The 20,212-nt window shown below is 41.9% G+C and overlaps 2 protein-coding genes across 3 annotated transcripts in view; both read right to left on the bottom strand.

The window, feature by feature from the left end:
• Positions 1-16,037, bottom strand: part of vta1 (vesicle (multivesicular body) trafficking 1) — a 37,655-nt gene extending 21,618 nt beyond the window's left edge. The window contains exons 1-2 of the mRNA XM_061929894.1: positions 15,834-16,037; positions 9,770-9,864 (exon numbers count right to left, since the gene is read on the bottom strand). Coding sequence (XP_061785878.1) covers positions 9,770-9,864; positions 15,834-15,924 — 186 coding nt within the window. The 5' untranslated portion in view covers positions 15,925-16,037. The remainder of the gene's footprint in view (positions 1-9,769; positions 9,865-15,833) is intronic.
• Positions 16,038-16,716: 679 nt separating this feature from the next.
• Positions 16,717-19,862, bottom strand: gje1a (gap junction protein epsilon 1a). 2 transcript variants are annotated; one of them, XM_061929833.1, is made up of 4 exons: positions 19,801-19,862; positions 18,803-18,985; positions 18,543-18,740; positions 16,717-18,378 (listed from the first exon to the last, which is right to left on the bottom strand). In XM_061929833.1, the coding sequence occupies exons 1-4, from the start codon at positions 19,828-19,830 to the stop codon at positions 18,181-18,183; spliced, it is 609 nt and encodes a 202-aa protein (XP_061785817.1). In that variant the 5' UTR covers positions 19,831-19,862; the 3' UTR covers positions 16,717-18,180. The 2 variants fall into 2 exon arrangements, with proteins under 2 accessions (XP_061785817.1, XP_061785816.1); XM_061929832.1 differs by lacking the exon at positions 19,801-19,862 and adding an exon at positions 19,326-19,405.
• Positions 19,863-20,212: the final 350 nt, after the last annotated feature.

Genomic DNA, 20,212 nt, shown 5'->3' with positions numbered 1-20,212 from the left:
ACCGAAATAAACTTATTTCATTCATTCAAAATACAGTTCGGTGGGGGCAGTGTCAATATTATGTCATCATATAATTTGCATTATCGGCAACAATGCATATATTTTCTTTAAAAATGCTAATAGTAAGTTATATTTATATTTGAAAACCAATCTGTGTTATTAGTATTAACATATTTTTTGCTTGTATTATATCGTTTTGCTCTATTTTTTAGTTGTTGCTGCTTGTATTACTACAATGTACAACAGCCTGCACTTTGTACACCCCTGGTTTATTGACATTGTTCTGCCCTCCCTAAATGTCAGTCTTGGTAGTCTTTTAAATTAGCGATGAAAAAAACAATTTAAGGAAATTAATGGATAGTCGCCACAATGAAGTTACAGTAAAACTAAATACACAAAGAAAAGTACATTCATATACTAATGAAATGCACAAAAATGTCGGAATCCTGTTAAATATACAATACACTTCACACACTTGTTATAAACTGAAAAAAGGCAATTCATTTATATAGGATGAAAGTTAACGCCAATGCTGCTAGCTTAATGCTAACATATAATGGACCAACTCATTGACCGGCCAATGAAATAGCAAAACAAACTTGTATAAACATTTATCAAATGAGATTTTATCGAAACAAAGTTGACATAATACAGCAAGTGTATTTCTACTTACAGGCATATACAGGTAAAAGCCAGTAAATTAGAATATTTTGAAAAACTTGATTTATTTCAGTAATTGCATTCAAAAGGTGTAACTTGTACATTATATTTATTCATTGCACACAGACTGATGCATTCAAATGTTTATTTCATTTAATTTTGATGATTTGAAGTGGCAACAAATGAAAATCCAAAATTCCGTGTGTCACAAAATTAGAATATTACTTAAGGCTAATACAAAAAAGGGATTTTTAGAAATGTTGACCAACTGAAAAGTATGAAAATGAAAAATATGAGCATGTACAATACTCAATACTTGGTTGGAGCTCCTTTTGCCTCAATTACTGCGTTAATGCGGCGTGGCATGGAGTCGAAGAGTTTCTGGCACTGCTCAGGTGTTATGAGAGCCCAGGTTGCTCTGATAGTGGCCTTCAACTCTTCTGCGTTTTTGGATCTGGCATTCTGCATCTTCCTTTTCACAATACCCCACAGATTTTCTATGGAGCTAAGGTCAGGGGAGTTGGCGGGCCAATTTAGAACAGAAATACCATGGTCCGTAAACCGGGCACGGGTAGATTTTGCGCTGTGTGCAGGCGCCAAGTCCTGTTGGAACTTGAAATCTCCATCTCCATAGAGCAGGTCAGCAGCAGGAAGCATGAAGTGCTCTAAAACTTGCTGGTAGACGGCTGCGTTGACCCTGGATCTCAGGAAACAGAGTGGACCGACACCAGCAGATGACATGGCACCCCAAACCATCACTGATGGTGGAAACTTTACACTAGACTTCAGGCAACGTGGATCCTGTGCCTCTCCTGTCTTCCTCCAGACTCTGGGACCTCGATTTCCTCGATTGCCTGAAGTCTAGTGTAAAGTTTCCACCATCAGTGATGGTTTGGGGTGCCATGTCATCTGCTGGTGTCGGTCCACTCTGTTTCCTGAGATCCAGGGTCAACGCAGCAGTCTACCAGCAAGTTTTAGAGCACTTCATGCTTCCTGCTGCTGACCTGCTCTATGGAGATGGAGATTTCAAGTTCCAACAGGACTTGGCGCCTGCACACAGCGCAAAATCTACCCGTGCATGGTTTACGGACCATGGTATTTCTGTTCTAAATTGGCCCGCCAACTCCCCTGACCTTAGCTCCATAGAAAATCTGTGGGGTATTGTGAAAAGGAAGATGCAGAATGCCAGACCCAAAAACGCAGAAGAGTTGAAGGCCACTATCAGAGCAACCTGGGCTCTCATAACACCTGAGCAGTGCCAGAAACTCATCGACTCCATGCCACGCCGCATTAACGCAGTAATTGAGGCAAAAGGAGCTCCAACCAAGTATTGAGTATTGCACATGCTCATATTTTTCATTTTCATACTTTTCAGTTGGCCAACATTTCTAAAAATCCCTTTTTTGTATTAGCCTTAAGTAATATTCTAATTTTGTGACACACGGAATTTTGGATTTTCATTTGTTGCCACTTCAAATCATCAAAATTAAATGAAATAAACATTTGAATGCATCAGTCTGTGTGCAATGAATAAATATAATGTACAAGTTACACCTTTTGAATGCAATTACTGAAATAAATCAAGTTTTTCAAAATATTCAAATTTACTGGCTTTTACCTGTATTCACCAATATCTGTAAAAACGAATACTGACCGCTAACGTTGTACTCCTCAAGAAGTCTCCTGCTCCTGCAGCACACACATCACTTTGTGTATGTGCTGACTAACTTCATAAGCCTGTTGCTAAACCCTCAAACTCTTGATTTCAAAACTAATGACAAAGTCAATGTTTTGTGGAACATGATTGCAGGGGATGGTAGCACACATATCACCTGGAAGGTGAAATGTTATTTACTGTATCGCAAAATTTAAAAAAACTAATTAATACAATGTTTTTATCTTTTAATTTGTGGCGGCCATAGAGTTACTTGTAGCGGCCCACCACAAGTAAATGAATACCGTATTTTCCGCACCATTAGCCGCACCTAAAAACCACAAATTTACTCAAAAGCTGACAGTGCGGCTTTTAACCCGGTGCGCTTTATATATGGATAAATATTAAGATTCATTTTCATAAAGTTTCGTTCTCGCAACTTCGGTAAACAGCCGCCATCTTTTTTCCCGGTAGAGCAGGAAGCGCTTCTTCTTCTACGCAAGCAACCGCCAAGGTAAGCACCCGCCCCCATAGAACAGGAAGCGCTTCTTCTTGTACTGTAAGCAACCACCCGCCCCCGGAAGAAGAAGAAGAGCGCGGTGCATGCTGGGATATGTGACGTTTCATTTCCATTTGTGTGTTTATGTAAAGACCCCAAAATGGCTCCTATTAAGTGTGTTGTCTGTCTAATTATAAATAATGCAGACGAGGCGTGTTAACTGAGTTCTCAACGTTTACTCACAGCGTGCTCATAACCACATTCTAACTCCCAGCATACAACAACGCTTCTCAGGGCTACCGCGCATGCTCGTAACTATCGTTGCATGCTGGGTAGTGTAGTTGTTATATTTGCTAGCTCATAACATCACATTGAGAGACACGCTTACGCGCTTAATTCAATACTCGCCGTCATTCCGGGTGGATTGACAAAAGACCTCCAGCCGCTAGATATTGGTGTCAACAGGGCATTCGAAGCTAGACTGCTAACTGCGTGGGAACAGTGGATGACGAAGAAGCGCGCGGTGCATGCTGGGATATGTGACGTTTCATTTCCATTTGTGTGTTTATGTAAAGACCCCAAAATGGCTCCTATTAAGTGTGTTGTCTGTCTAATTATAAATAATGCAGACGAGGCGTGTTAACTGAGTTCTCGTTTACTCACAGCGTACTCATAACCACATTCTAACTGCCAGCATACAACGCTTCTCAGGGCTACCGCGCATGCTCGTAACTATCGTTGCATGCTGGGTAGTGTAGTTGTTATATTTGCTAGCTCATAACATCACTTTAAGAGACACGCTTACGCGCTTAATTCAATACTCGCCGTCATTCCGGGTGGATTGACAAAAGACCTCCAGCCGCTAGATATTGGTGTCAACAGGGCATTCGAAGCTAGACTGCTAACTGCGTGGGAACAGTGGATGACAGAAGGCGAACACACATTCACTAAGACGGAGGCAGCGCCAGACGACGCCAACATCTGCCAGTGGATCGTAAATGCCTGGGCAGATATTTCGGTCACAACTGTGGTCCGAGCTTTCCGGAAGGCAGGATTCACAGAACTGCTGGATAACAGTGACACTGACTCCGATGACTTCGACGAGACGGAACCGTCCATTTTGGATCTCACATTTGCCCAACTTTTCACTTCGGACACCGAAGACCAAGGATTTACGAATGAAGAATAACTTCAGAAAGTGAGCGCTATGTTTATTTTGTGTGTTGTGACATTAACGTTCGAGCAACATTATGTTGCTATTGCTCTGCACTATTTTGAATTTTACTATGTTTGTGATTGCACATTTGCGTACATTTTGGGACAGAGTTGTTAGAACGCTGGTTTTCAATATATTATTAAAGTTTGACTGACCTATCTGACTGTTTTTTTGACATTCCCTTTAGCGCAGCGTAGGCGCGGCTTATAGTCCGGGGCGGCTTATTGGTGGACAAAGTTATGAAATATGCCATTCATTGAAGGTGCGGCTAATAATCCGGTGCGCCTTATAGTGCGGAAAATACGGTACATGGGAAACACTGGTGTGTGTTATTTAATGACAACTATTAGTACTGTATTTTTCGGATTATAAATTGCTCAGGAGTATATGTCGCACCGGCCGAAAATGCATAATAAAGAAGGAAAAAAACATATATACGTCGCACTCGAGTATAAGTCGCATTTTTGGGGGAAATTTATTTGATAAAATCCAACACCAAGAATAGACATTTGAAAGGCAATTTAAAATAAATAAAGAATAGTGAACAACAGGCTGAATAAGTGTATGTTATATGACGCATAAATAACCAACTGAGAACGTGCCTGGTATGTTAACCTAACCTATTATGGTAAGAGTCATTCAAATAACTATAACATATAGAACATGCTATACGTTTACCAAACAATCTGTCACTCGCTAAATCCGATGAAATCTTCTTCCTCGGTGTCGCTTCTAAACAAATCTGCCAACTCGAAAAGGTATGCGCCGCTTCCTCTTGCCGTTTTCGGCTGCATATTTCACTACGTCCAGCTTGTAATCTGCAGTATATGATTTCCTTTTCGGTGCCATTTTTGTTCAGCCCTTCTCAGTTTTTATAAGTTACCGCCAATGTTGAAATTATCCATTTTTATAGCTACGGACGTAGTAGCAGGTAGCATCCCATGACCCACAATGACTTCTGCCATGACGCACAATGCACTTCTGCCATGACCCGCCCCCGCCGAATTTTTATTGGTTGACGTGTGTGTGACGATTGCTGACGTGAGTGTGACGATTGCTGACATTCGCCTCGTCTCTTACGGGAATGAGATAAATAATATTATTTGATATTTTACGATAATGTGTTAATAATTTCACACATAAATCGCTCCGGAGTATAAATCGCACCCCCGGCCAAACTATGAAATAAAATATAAATACGGTAGTCGTTTTTAAAAAAGTTGAATCTAAACTTGAATAAAAAAAGAGTGCTGGCAAGCAGCGCAATGGTGGGGTACAGACTGCGCTCTCTGAGTGCTTTTCTATTGGTTATTTGTTTACCTTTTTGAGTTCAAGGCACCTTACAAGATGATATTACACAATGACATCACACAATGACCGCTTGGTGGACACATGGTTGTCTGTCTCTTGAGAAAAGGTTTGTTTGTTTGACCCCTGCTGGGGGACCTGCAGCAGCGAGTCCTACAGCTATAAAATGTTAAATCCTGGCAGCCGACATAACTTTTTGCTCTCTAGTGTGACTCATCAGGCTGGAAAGGTTAATTAAGTTAGTTGTGTTTGTTACATGATCAGTAAGAATTCAACGGTGCTCTGTAAAATATTGGACCATTGGATGAGGCCTGTACGGGACAATATGCCTTATGGGCCCAGTTCTTGTATTCTTCTGTGTGCGCACGAGCAAGCCTGAGTCGCAAAAACCCCTACCTCCCTACGACATAATATCCAATCACTGTGTTGCCTTCCCCCCCCCCCCAACAGTGTAAGTTGAGCCTAGAAAATATAGCACTAGCATTGAAGTTGAAGGAAAACATTTTAAAGGAGCAGCGACTTCACTCATGCACCTCACTGGAGACTGCAGTTCACTTTGTTTCGTGTGGGGAAATCCTGCTCTCAATGTAGAATTTCAGGCACATGATGCCCTATTCTCACATTTGCGTGTAATTTTTTCTAGACATGTCCGGTTTTTTTGTATTCTCTCATCCAGCCTGCGGACACACACTCCCAGCGTAAGTAAGTGAGGTAGAAGTGCATAAGTCTTGAATGAAGGCAGTCTCATTACTAACGAGGCAAACATTGTCATGATGCTTTTTTGTGACTGTGTGAAAATCATGAAACTGAGTTTTCCTAACAAATGTGAATGTCATTAAAATCAATGAAAAAGATAACACTTTAAATTTGAAAGCTCGATCCAGGTAGCACTTGTCAGGGGAAAATGTGTCGTATTGATGTAGGGATGCAACGCACACGCAACAGCGTCTTCTGCCTGGCTGGATGTGAATAATAATCAGTAGATTAATTCAACTTTGTTTTACTTGTTATTATAACCACCGTGATGTTTTACTTGTTATTATAACCACCGTGATGTTATTTGTGATAATAAGAGTTGTGTTTATTACAAATGTTTGTGAAGTCGTGACGCGTCAGGATGGGCTCAGACTACAGTTTGTGTCTCTTTGTGTGTGTGCTTGGGAGCAGGAGCATGACAGCTGACAGTTTGATATTAACTGTCGAAAATCAATTGAATCACTTGATAGACATTGCATTGCATATGTAATTTTTATTGAATAGTCACATACTTCGATTGCTAAATTATTGATCATACGTTAAATTCCATCGTGTCCAAACAAGGCCGATACACACAGTTACTTTCCGCTGTAGTCACACTCTTCTTCTCTTCCACTCACGAGACAACGATGTGCACTTTGATTTTTGATAGTTAATACAGACTGGCATTATGGTCCCTTTTTATGTTTTTATCAATGGATATTTACTGATGCCTGAATTGTGTGATCATACTTTAAGTGCAATATAATATTTCACCTTGAAGAGGCGCTTATTCCAGCCCTAGAAGCACGTAAGAATAAAAGTACTTAAAGGGGAACTGCACTTTTTTGGAATTTTGCCTATTGTTCACAATCATTATGAAAGACATGGCAACAGACGTATTTTTTTTTTTTACATTCTAACTTGTAAATAAACATAAATAAAAGTCCACTTACAGCAGAGCCTATGGGAGCTCTACTAATCCGCCCATAAAATCCAATGAATAACCATCCAAAAAGCGCCAACAATACTCCATTTACAATTCGTGACTTGAATATTAACCAAGTATTAGTGATATTGTTATTACAAGCGCTAACTATTTATAGCAGCGTCGTAAAACATAATCAATGCAAATTTTCGACCAAAGAATCGAAATTACATGTAGACCACAAGGAAGTGTTTTAAATGTAAAAAAAAATCTTAATATGACTACTTTAACACATAATCTTAGGTCAAGCTGATTAGAAATGTATGTTAAATATGTTAAATGTATGCTAAATAAAATAAATAAATAAATAAATATTACCTGAGCTGTCAAGAAAATTAAAATGCAAATGAAAAGACAGCTTCACCACTTTATTCATAGCACGGGCGAACAGGGGTTAGTTAGTGCTGTTGCCTTACAAGAAGAAGGTCCTGGGTTCGAACCCCAGGCTTGGGGTCTTTCTGTGTGGAGTTTGCATGTTCTCCCCTTTAACTACGTGGGTTCCGCCGGGTACTCCATCTAGGGCTGGGCGATATGGACGAAAAAGTATATTTCGATATATTTTTACTTAAACTCAATATTCCATATATATCTCAATATATTTTCCGGTGAAAGTATACATATAAAGATATTCATATTTGAGCAACATTCACTGAAATTGAACTGCATGACAAGTGTACTGTAAACAATCAGTGACCCTTTTATTAACCCAGTTAGTCAAGATGGGTATTAACAGCACAGAAAAGAAACTGTTTAAAGTAGCACAGAATTACAAAACATAAATAAAATAGAAACATATTCTTTCTACGCAAAATAAATAACATAGCTGTGCAAATAATACACTTTTTAATTCCCAGTCAACTATGTAATGGACTGTCACACACGTAAGGTTCTGGTCAGCGCCAAGTCATTGACATTACTTAATTGTGCGGCTATGATCTTCCTCACTTCGGCATACATTTCTCATGCGAAATATGCCCGACTTGGCAACTCGAGAACAGTTTTGATTTGGGCTTACATGGTAAACAACTCAAATGAAGGTTTTATCCAGACGCATACATTTGTCCAAATGTGGCCATGTAGACGCATTGTGGGTTTCCTGGACGGACGTCGTCTACATCACTAAAAAGAAAAATCTAAAGAAGAGAATCCCTCTGCCATCTTCCACTAGTTTTTTTAATATATAAATCACCCGCTTGAATATTCACTTTTCTCTTTTAAGACAATCTCGTCGTCATTTTGAATGTCTGTTGTGTCTGGTTCGACGACCCACCCTATTGGCCTGTCCCTAGTGTTTTGCCATAATCTCAACCAATTGTGATTCATCAAAGTAAACAACCAACCAATCATGGATGTTTTTATACGTGCAAGCACGTCTTGCAAGGAGGAAGGGGAGGGGTTTAGTAGGGAGTGCGAGGGAGTGGGAAGCGAGGGAGAACAAGGAACACAACAAATAAGCGGTGTTTGGTCATTTTAACGTGAAATAAATTATATCAATATCACAATATTTTCTTAACTCATGTCTTGTTTAAAAATATATCAATACATCTTGCAAACTCGATATATCACCCACCCCTAACTCCAGATTCCTCCCACCTCCAAAGACATGGACCTGGGGATAGGTTGATTGGCAACACTAAATTTGCCCTAGTGTGTGAATGTGAATGTTGTCTATCTGTGTTGGCCCCGCGATGAGGTGTCGACTTGTCCAGGATGTACCCCGCCTTCCGCCCGAATGCAGCTGGGATAGGCTCCTGCCACCCCCGCGATCCCGAGTGGGACAAGCGGTATAAAATGGATAGATGCTCTAAACCTCTTCTATTTGAGATTGTCATTACTGTCACAAGTGGTGGAAAAGTATATTACAAATGAGTACCGCGGCGGCCCATACGGACCACAGCTGAGAAACAGATATTTTTTGGCGGCCAAATGTTCCAGTCTGCAGAAGTTGCCACAGCCAGCAGGTCCAAAAGTGTCCTGTGAGGACAACATGAAGCTGACCGGATCGAGTCCTTCCCAGTTAAGGATGGACACAATATGGACATGAACCACCTGCTCAGGTGTGTCCCTCCTCACATTTCCATGTGACACACTTCCCCCGCGTTGGCGGTTAAGAAACACTAAAATAGAGGACTCCCATTAACTTCATTGTTGTTGATAGTGATTGTAAATGATAGGCCAAATTCCAAAAAAGTACAATTCCCCTTCAAGGTTTATCAAAAATCCAGGAGACAGCTAGTATCTCAACTGACTTGTAAATTTAGGTACTTGTAAATTTAGCACAATAGTATTTGAGTTTTCAAAAATTCTGCATTTTGGATCATCGCTTGCCAAGTCACCAGTGAGAAGCACGGATGTATACAAGTAATAAAGGAATAATAGGGCATTTCACAATTGAAAGTGTTGTTTAGTTACTGTTAACTTTGTTTACTGTAGAAGGCAGTTTTTGTTGACAGGTAAAATAAAGAAAGAACTTTGAGAGGAAAAAGTTGTTCACTTTACACTGAAAAACAGAATCGAAAAGCCAAAAACCGAGGTACGGGCCACACTGTTGGTGACCTGTACCATTGCACCTCTAATGATGAGGTGGACTTAACCACACAATCACCTCCCGCTTCTTCAGTCACACTTCCTTATGTTTATTTTTATTTTCGAAAAGGTCGGGTGTCATATTTTGTGTTGAATATTGTAGGATGTCAAGACTGGACTTACGGACTCCAGCTGGTCCATGAGCTTCACCAGGAACTTTCTGCACTCAGGACTTTTACTGTCCAGCTTCATTCCGGTCTGCATGGCGTAGAGTCGGCCTACAAATAAAAAGACTTGATGGTCAGAGAGTGTTGATCTTGACCTACGTTTGAAATAATATTGGTTATCTATTGAAATTTGTGGATAATGTTCCTGCATAATCACTTGGCTTTGGACTACGGGACCACAAGAGTCCACTCCATCAGGAAATGACAAGCGCAAATGTGGCATCATCAACAATCTCATACGACATGACGATTGCTTTCACATGTGAGTCATTAATTGTTATCTTTAACTGCTTTATCAGCTGTTTGCTGATAGGAGAGCTGTGTACTTACACACACACAAGAAAGGTTTGTGTAGCACAACACACAATTGGCCCGTTACCATGTCAACGGTTTCCTGTAGCACCCGATACTCTTTGTTTGTTTTCAGCACTCTTTTATTCCTTGCTGCACATGACATCATAAATATTCCCAGCAAAGCTCAGCCAAACACGACTCGCTGTTCAATTCTTTTGCTGCACACGTCATCCCACTGTAACGCCATGTTTGACATCTACTTCCACGTGGTGACGGTGTGCTCCATAATTTGCATACATAACCGACAAATACAATTATTATGCGGTGAACCGGTTGAGACGAATAATAGATTTAGCCCTTTAGTCAGTCCTACACCCCAGTGTACCGGGCACCGCACCTTAGTCATAGGGGACTCTATCACCCGAAGCATACAGTTTAGCAAACCAGTCATAATTAAGTGCGTTCCCGGGGCCAGAGCACCTGACATTGAAGCTAATCTTAGGGAACTAACTCGCAACAGGCCAAGTAAACACGTACGACAGGCTAATCGCACCAATTGATACGCTAACATAATTGTACAGGTTGGTTCCAATGACAGTAGGATGAGACAGTCAGAAATTACAAAGAGGAACACAGCTAGGACTTATAATCTCGCGATGTCCAGGCATCGAGTACTTGTCTCTGGCCTCCTGCCTGCGAGAGGCAATGATGAGAGGTATAGCAGATATGTCTAGCTTGACAAATGGCTGGCTAGTTTTTGTAGAAAAAAGGGACTAACGTTTATTGATAATTGGCCCTCTTTCTGGGGCAAACCGGGCTTGCTGAGAAGGGACAGCCTTCACCCTAACCGGGAAGGCGCCATCCCCCCAACTAGGAACATAGATTACTGTTTGAGTCACAGTTGACTAACAACACTAGAGCAAGTTCAGACACAAGCAATTAAGAGTGTCTGTTAGTCCGGGTGAGGAGTCAGTTAGCTAGTACTAACCAACGCCAGGCTGGAAAATTCCTGCACACATAGCATTTCTTGTAAAATAATACACAACTCACCTAATGTTTTTTTCTGTAGTGACTGTGCCAGACGTGAACATGCATTCTACTGAGGTGGCAAATTATGACGCGTTCAATTTATCGCAGCACCAATCAAATAATCTTAAGATCCCCATCATATCAATTTCTAGATGTGATCGCATTTAAGGCGCACTACACAAAATAAACGTAACGTTATTAATATCAGAACTACGGCTACCATTAATAAAAACTCCTCAAAACAGTCCACTACCTAAAATATGGGCTTTTTAAACATCAGATCATTGTCTCCCAAAACGTTATTAGTTAATAAGGTCATTAGAGACAACAATCTAGGGTTGTCCCTATACCAATATTTTGGTACCAGAACCAAAATGTATTTCGATACTTTTCGATACTTTTCTAAATAAAGGGCACCACAAAAAAATTGCACTATTGGCTTTATTTTAACAAAAAATTGTACGGTACATTAAACATCTGTTTCTTATTGCAATCCAAGAACAATCTTGTTCTTAAACAAAATAGTGAACATACTAGACAACTTGTCTTTTAGTAGTAAGTAAGCGATCTAAAGCTCCTAATTTGGCTGCTGACATAAGCAGTAACATATTGTGTCATTCAAAATTATAATTATAAAGAACAAGCTGTAAAAATGCATTATTAATCTACTTGTTAATTTACTGTTAATATCTGGTTATTTTACGTTTCAACATGTTCCATCTACACTTCTGTTAAAATGTAATAATCACTTATTCTTCTGTTGTTTGGATGCTTTACATTAGTTTTGTATGATACCACAAATGTAGGGGTTGATCCGATACAAAGTAGTTACATGATCATATATTGGTCATATTCAAAGTCCTCATGTGTCCAGGGACGTATTTTCTGAGTTTATAAACATAATATGAATTTTTTTTTAAAGATTTTGTGACGATAAAAAATATCGATGTAATCATAGTAGTATTGACTAGATACGCTATTGTAATTGGTAACATTACAGTGGATGTCAGGTGTAGATCCGCCTATGGCGTTTGTTTACATCCAGGAGCACTACATTTTGTTAGCGAGGACGCTGAGTAATTGTATCCTCCTAGGGTGTGTACTGAAACATGTTTAGCTATTCCTCGTCCTGCAGTGATGATACTTGTAAAAAACTTACTTTATTTGTCGCCATGGAGGCGAGGATTAATGATTTAGAAGAAGCTTAAAACACTGTCGACTGCGGATGGACGTTAGCCGCTAATTAGCTAGCCATGTTTTAGTGCCCCTTTTGCTGAGCGGCATTTCAGTGTTATAGCTTCACCTTTATCTTTCTCATTTTCAGGCCAAAATGCGTCCATTCTCCCTTTTCTGTCGAGACACCCTGTCTGCTTGTAAGTAATCCGTGTTTATGCGCTGCCGAACATGCTCCTCTACTCGAAAAACCAGCAATGTCACAACATGACGACGGCGTGCCGTCATGCCCGTTACTTTTCAAACAGAGTATAGTACCGTTTTTGATTCATTAGCACCGCGATACTATACGAGTACCGGTATACCATACAACCCTCTTAACGTCATTGGTCTCAGCGAAACCTGGCTTAAACCAGATGAATTTTTCCCACTTAACAAGGCATCTCCTCCTAACTATACAAATGCACATATTGCGCGTCCCTTTAAAAATGGTGGAGGGGTCGCACTAATATACAATGAAAACCTTAACCTTACTCCTAACCTAAGTAATAAATATAAATCATTTGAGGTGCTTACTATGAGGTCTGTCACATTGCTACCTCTCTATCTGGCTGTTATCTATCACCCCCCTGGGCCCTATTCAGACTTTATCAGTAAATGTTCAGAGTTTGTCGCTGATCTAGTGATGCACGCAGATAATATAATTATTTTAATATCCATATGAATACCCCGTCAGACCCTCCGTTTGTGGCGCTTCAGACTATAATTGATAGCTGTGATCTTACACAAATAATAAATTAACCCATGCATCGCAACAGTAATACAATGTCCGGGGTGTCAACACCTCCAAAGTTATGGTACTTTCGTACACTAAAGTAATGTCCGATCATTACCTTATAAAATTTGAAGTTCTGACTCATTGTCAACAAGCTACTAATAACCACTGCTTTAGCGGCCGCAACATTCATGCTGTCACAACTATGACTCTTGCCTAGTGCATTCAGTAATGGCGCCATTCCCAAATGATGTGGGCTCTATCGATAACCTCACTAACAACTTTAACGATGCCATGCGCAAGGCCATCTATAGTATAGCACCGCAAAAGCTAAAAAGGCCCCTAAAAGGCGTACCCCTTGGTTTACAGAAGAAACCAGAGCTCTTAAACTATAATGTAGAAAGCTGCAATGCAAATGGCGTGCGATTAAACTTAAGGTTTTCCATCAAGCATGGAGTAATAGTTGAATAACTTATAAACGCACGCTTACCTTAGCTAAAACTAATTACTACTCAAATCTCATCCACCTCAACAAAAACAATCCTAAATATTTGTTCAGTACAGTAGCATCGCTAACCCAACAAGGGACTCCTCTCAGTAGCTCCACCCACTCGGCTGATGATTTTATGAATTTATTTAATAAGAAAATTGAACTCATTAGAAGGAGATTAAAGACAATGCGTCCCAGCTACAACTGGGTTCTATTAACACAGATACGGATGCATGTAAGACAGCTATTGCCCTCAAAAATAATCTCTCTTTTTGATAAAATAACATTAGAGGAACTCCTGCGACATGTAAATGAGACAAAACAAACAACATGTTTACTTGACACACTTCCTGGGAAATGTATCAAGGAGCTGTTTGTAATATTAGGACCATCAGTGCCAACCAAACAATTACACAATGCGACTCGGTAAAGAATCTCGGTATTATCTTTGACGCAACTCTCTCAATTGAGTCACACATTAAATAAATAATGATAAATGGGTTATACTTGTATAGCGCTTTTCTACAATCAAGGTACTCAAAGCGCTTTCACAGTATTTCCACATTCACCCATTCACACACACATTCACACACTGATGGCGGGAGCTGCCATGCAAGGCGCTAACCAGCAGCCATCAGGAGCAAGGGTGAAGTGTCTTGCCCAAGGACACAACGGACGTGACTAGGATGGTAGAAGGTGGGGATTGAACCCCAGTAACCAGCAATCCTCCGATTGCTGGCACGGCCACTCTAGAGTGTTACTAAATTAAACAGCCTTCTTTCATCTATGTAATATTGCTAAAATGTGTCCCATATTGTCCACCACAGACGCTGAGATCATTATTCATGCGTTTGTTACGTCTCGTCTTGACTGCTGTAACGTATTATTTTTGGGTCTCCCTATGTCTAGTATTAAAAGATTACAGTTGGTACAAAATGCGGCTGCTAGACTTTTGACAAGAACAAGAAAGTTTGACCATATTACGCCTATACTGGCTCACTTGCACTGGCTTCCTGTGCACTTAAGATACGACTTTAAGGTTTTACTACTTACGTATAAAATACTAAACGGTCTAAAACACTAAACGGTCTAGCTCCAACCTATCTTGCTGATTGTATTGTACCATATGTCCTAGCCAGAAATCTGCGTTCTAAGAACTCCGGCTTATGAGTGATTCCCAGGGCAAAAAAAAAGTCTGCGGGCTATAGAGCGTTTTCAATTCTGGCTCCAGTAATCTGGAATGCCCTACCGGTAACAGTTAGAGATGCTACCTCAGTAGAAGCATTTAAGTCCCATCTTAAAACTAATTTATACACCCTAGCCTTTAAATAGGCCTCTTTTAGACCAGTTGATCAGCCGCCTCTCTTTTCTGCTCTGCCCCCCTCTCCTGCATGGAGAGGTTATCAGGTGACCAGGGATTAGCCTCCACGGATGTTGCGCTAGCTGTTCAAAGTCGGGACCCAGGTTGGACCACTCCTCTGTGTATCAGTTGTTGACGTCTCTGCCCTGCAGACTTGTCTCCATTCAAGATGATCCCCTGCTGGCCTCCCAATGGACTGGACTTGCGCATGAAGTCAGGACCCGGGGTGACCACTCCTTATGCATCAGTCGGTGACCTCTCTGCACGGCGACGTGTCTTCATGCAAGAGGTTCCCCTGCTGGCCCCACTGTGGACTGGACTCACATTATTAACCGTATCAACTCGGCATCCATTGCACCTGTCTAATGATGCCCTTGCATGGGTATCAACACAGCAAATCCAGGTAGGCGACGACGTCAGGCTATTACTGTGTGACAGCCTTGTTTTCTCGTTGCCATGGTGATGGAGCAGCTTGTGTGTCATGAGATAAACTGAAAACTATGCAGCAGCGAGCCGTAGAACATTCCTGACAACTGAAACATTATCATCAGTTGTTGAGCAGGTTTGGTCAGGTGTCCAACATGGCGACTGAAGAGAAACTATCAAGGAAAGTCAACGTAATGTCTGCTAATCTGTCATGGAACAAGAAGATCACATGACGGCCTACGCATCACCGTTTTAAGACAAACACTCACAAACAGACACTGACACAGATTCATGCGTGCACATATACGTTCAAGTACACGCACCAAACATCATTCAAGCTGCAGACCAGGAAGTCAGCTAACATTTGCTCCATCAGCTAAATGAACAAATGTTGACGTTAAAACGTGCTTGATTGTGCTAGAGGTAAAAGTTAGGTTGCGATTATGCTAAGCTAACTTTAGCCGCACACTTACAGTAATAAGACACCACGGGGTCCCGTTGTTCGTGTTCCTGTGCGGTCCGTAGGTGGTGCTGGACGGCTTTGAACTGGGCCGGTAACGCCATGTTCTCTAGAACCTTTCCCGGGACTAACACAATCACAAAAACATACGACAGACTTTCTTGGTTGTTGTAGCTAAACCGGTCCTTTCACTTCCGCATGGCTAGCCAATGAGACGTGCTGACGTCATTGGTCGTTCTTCTTCGTTGGTGCTCAGCAGCATAACTCGGCAGTCCAAAATAAAAACACAGAATATATTCAAGTAACCTGCTCAAGTGTAAGTTGTTTGAACATTTATTTGTTGTCATTAAGTGATTAAAATATTATTAAGAAACACACGAGAACGCTCAGTCGGTGATAAGAACATTAAATAAGAAATTTAGGATTTATCCAAAGTCAGGTAAATTCCCTCCAAAACTCATATTGTATTTCCATCCATCAATTTCCTACCGCTTATTCTTTTTGGGGGCGCTGGAGCCTATCTCAGCTACAATCAGGCGGAAGGTAGTGTACACCCTGGACAAGTCGCCACCTCTTCACAGGGCCAACACAGATAGACAGACAACATTCACACACTAGGGCCAATTTAGTGTTGCCAATCAACCTATCCCCAGGTGCATGTCTTTGGAGGTGGGAGGAAGCCGGAGTATCCGGAGGGAACCCACGCAGTCACGGGGAGAACATGCAAACTCCACATTTTCAAAACATGTCAATCTAAACAACTGATTTTTAAATGACATTGCAGGCAATTCAGTATATTTTATTTGAATGTGTTGCACATAAAATTGGTTCACAATGACTTATTTGACATCAACTACAGACAACGTTGTTGAGTTATTTTTTTACAAACAAGCAACATTAAGACATTAGAAAGAAGTTCAAAATATTAGACGTCATCATTCATTTATTTGATGTAGCTAGGATCCCAATAACGCAACCATTCCACACTTCCAAAAATGATTCACGTAAAAGTAAACACCATGTGGGGAATAAGTTAAACACAATATGTTGAAGGTATTAGCAACAGGGCTAGCATGTTTAAGCTAAATCATGTCGGTTGCTGAGGTAGTGTCGCCATGTTTTTTGTACGTACCAGATGATTTCGAAGCACTGCATTTTGACAGCGAGTTAACAAGCTCTGAGCTTAAGGTATGACACTCTCACGCCTAAAAAAAGATAAATGTGTAAAAAAGTATGAATAACGCCTGGAAAAAGTACTGGCTTTGGCATGTATTTTATCGTCAAGATGTGACGTCACGACTACTAGCAGCTAATCAACTTAATCAAGGTTAGTTTTTGACACAGCAAGGGGCTTATTTAAAATGGAATGAGCAGCAAAGCTTACATGAAAGCACCGTCATTACTGACATCTCCGTTGCTTATAACGTAACAACTGCAAGAATGCACAGATGTCATCAAATCTATAATTGTGAGATTGTTTAATAGGAAGAACAGAACATTGAGTCGCAAACCTTACAAGCAAAGACCAGCACAACACAAACGGACTTAAAGCACAGGGAAACACAGCAGTTTCAAATCCTCTTAAAGCCGCCGCCGCGTGCGTAACCAAAGCTTCCATCAGCGCTTTCAAAGCGTTGGAAATGAGGGTTTGATCCACTTTTGTCTGCTAATGCAATTTTGTACCTGAGATGAAAAACAGATTGCTGGAAAGTTCTTCACAAAAGTTGGATGGATGTCTGATGAAGACGATAAAAACAAAATACCATGTGTTCTGTGACTCCACGAGATTAAATATATCAATAAATAATACTACTAAATAATGACATTAGAAAGGAGGCAGTTTAAGAACATTTGATGCTGCTGTCGTCCATTTCAAACCCAAAGTTAATGAAGCTCCTTAAGCAAGCCAATTGATGACTACCTCAAGCAGCGTCATTTTTGTGTCCCCAATGTTTCAATTTGAATGTGAGCGTAAACACAGCCTTTCTCTGGAGCCAAGTGTGCTTCTGTCCATGCAGGAAAGATTGCAATGGACACACACACACACACACACGGTGGAATTGTCACACACGGAAGTGTGAGGAAGGATGCTCCTGAGCAGGTGGTTCATGTCCATATTGTGTCCATCCTGATCTGAAAAGGACTTGATCCGGTCCAAGAGCAGCATCATGTTCTCCTCAGAGGACACTTTTGGACCTCCTGGCTGTGACATGTTCTACAGACTAGAACTTTTGGCTCCCATTTGACGTAGAACCTGGTATGACCTCCCTCAGAATATTCCAGTCACAATGAAGCACATATGGTGCTCCTGCATTATTTTCCAAGAGGCTGACAGAAAGTAAAGATGTGGTGTGTGCACGTCATTGGTTGTTGAGATAGCCAAGACGTCTGCAGAGTATCTCGAAGATCTCGGCGATGCATAGCAGAATGGTGATGACGGTGAAGGTGTACATGGCGCTCAAGAAGATGGTCTTTTCAAAGTGCTCGGGCACCATGCACTTGGTCACGTTGAAGGCCTTCTCCAAAGCACTGGCGTCGCACATATAGAGTGGGTGAACCTGCGAGAGCGAGAACATGTGAGAAGAACCTTTGAAGCCTATCGCACTTATCTGCTGACTCATCATCTCAGCTAGTCTAAAGGTCCTCGAAAAACGGGACAAACATGACCGCTGGGTTAGCGCGTGTTCGTGTTCTACAACTGACAGGAGGGCGATCACCACACCTGGAAGCCAAACAGGTGACTTTGTAGCCAGAAGGCGATGACTTCCAAAATGATTCGTAGGAGAACAGAGATGATGTAGAAAACGGTGTAGATGGGTCGCTCCAGGATCTCCTCCTGGTCGATGTTCTTGCAGGCCGCATAGAGGTGGAACACTGCTCCCGGAACCAAAACCGTGACCAGCTGTAAGGCCCAGAAGACCTGCAAGAGAACACTAGTAACGTAATAAGACGTTTCGGTTATACGTCACTGGCCAGTCCTACCTGAGGCGTTATGGGTCGGAACTGGTTGTAACAGTACAGGTTGAGCTCTCTGCGATCTGGGTCGCAGCTGAAGTGCAGTGCCTCATTCCCGTAGACGGCGAAGCCCAGAACTCCCAGGAAGAACATCCGCACCGAGCCGAAGAACAAGGTGTGGAACTGGCCGATCACCGTCGGAGGCCTGAGCTGGAACACACACACACACACACATACAAACAAGTGAGGCGCCATTCCCTGGATGCACACACACACACACACACACACACACACACACACACACACACACACGCACACACACAGGTGCAGCAATGGTGTGTATTGAGAGCAAAGTGAAAGCTTCTTTTGTCAGCACATAAAAGAGTGAAAGCTTTTCAGGGGAACACAAAGCTTTCATCAAACCTTCTTGGCCTTCATCATTTCTCACTAATGCCACCGGTCGCTCCACAATGGTCACTCCGTCCAACAGAACCGGAGCGACTCGGAAAGAGATGAGCGGAGGCTGCTGCCCGAGTTAAACGTTACTTACGCATCCTTCATAGAAGTTTTTGATGTAGTTTAAAGACATGTCGCTTTGAGTCCAGGAGGGTTCTGGGCCCGCATGGCAGCGCCGACACAACCGCCCTCTGCCTCGACGTCCCCAAAGCCCGTGTCAATGCATACTTTTTTCCTTTTATCCCGCATCAATTGACCAGCTCAGTAGACACAGAGGGGCCAACAATGGCCAGCATTATAATCCCCATGTCAGCAAAAAAAACAACCTCCAGTTGGAGGCACACAATGCTCACGCTGAAAAACACAAAGTCCAAACCTTCGCTACACACAACGTCAGGTGAAGGATGACCAAAAGACAAAAGTCAGAAAGTGATGACAACACACCCTGCACTGCAAATACTTCTGGAAGAGCATTGAGGCCGCCGCCGTCCCAAATACACAAGATGTCCCTTGTCCCACACAGACGCTAACCTCCACCGCAAAGTTTGTCAAAGAAAAAGTCCACACACCAACCGTAATCCTGGCGGCGTGTTGTTCATCCCCCTTTCTCACTCTCACACGTCCTAAACGCACAACGCTCACCACCCGCTGACCAGGCAACGGCAAGCTACGCCCCCCTGATGCTTCCTGTCCCCCCTTTCAAAATAAACAACAAGAGCAGCCACTGTCACCCAGCAGATAAACACATCAGTGCCACGTTCTTATTTTGATGGAAGCTTCCTGTCCTTCCACGTCACACACCTGTTACTTTTGACCCCTACATCAACATGCAGCCACTCAAGTGTGTGTGTGTGTGTGTGTGTGTGTGTGCGTGTGTGTGTGCGTGTGCGTGTGTGTGTGTGTGTGTGTGTGTGTGTGTGTGTGTGTGCGTGCGTGCGTGTGTGTGTGTGTGTGTGTGTGTGTGTGTGTGCATGTGTGTGC

Source organism: Nerophis lumbriciformis, linkage group LG34 (genome assembly GCF_033978685.3).
Source record: "Nerophis lumbriciformis linkage group LG34, RoL_Nlum_v2.1, whole genome shotgun sequence".
Taxonomy (NCBI): Eukaryota; Metazoa; Chordata; class Actinopteri; order Syngnathiformes; family Syngnathidae; genus Nerophis; species Nerophis lumbriciformis.
The sequence above is the reverse complement of the archived record's forward strand: the minus strand, read 5'-3'. Positions and strand labels throughout refer to the sequence as shown.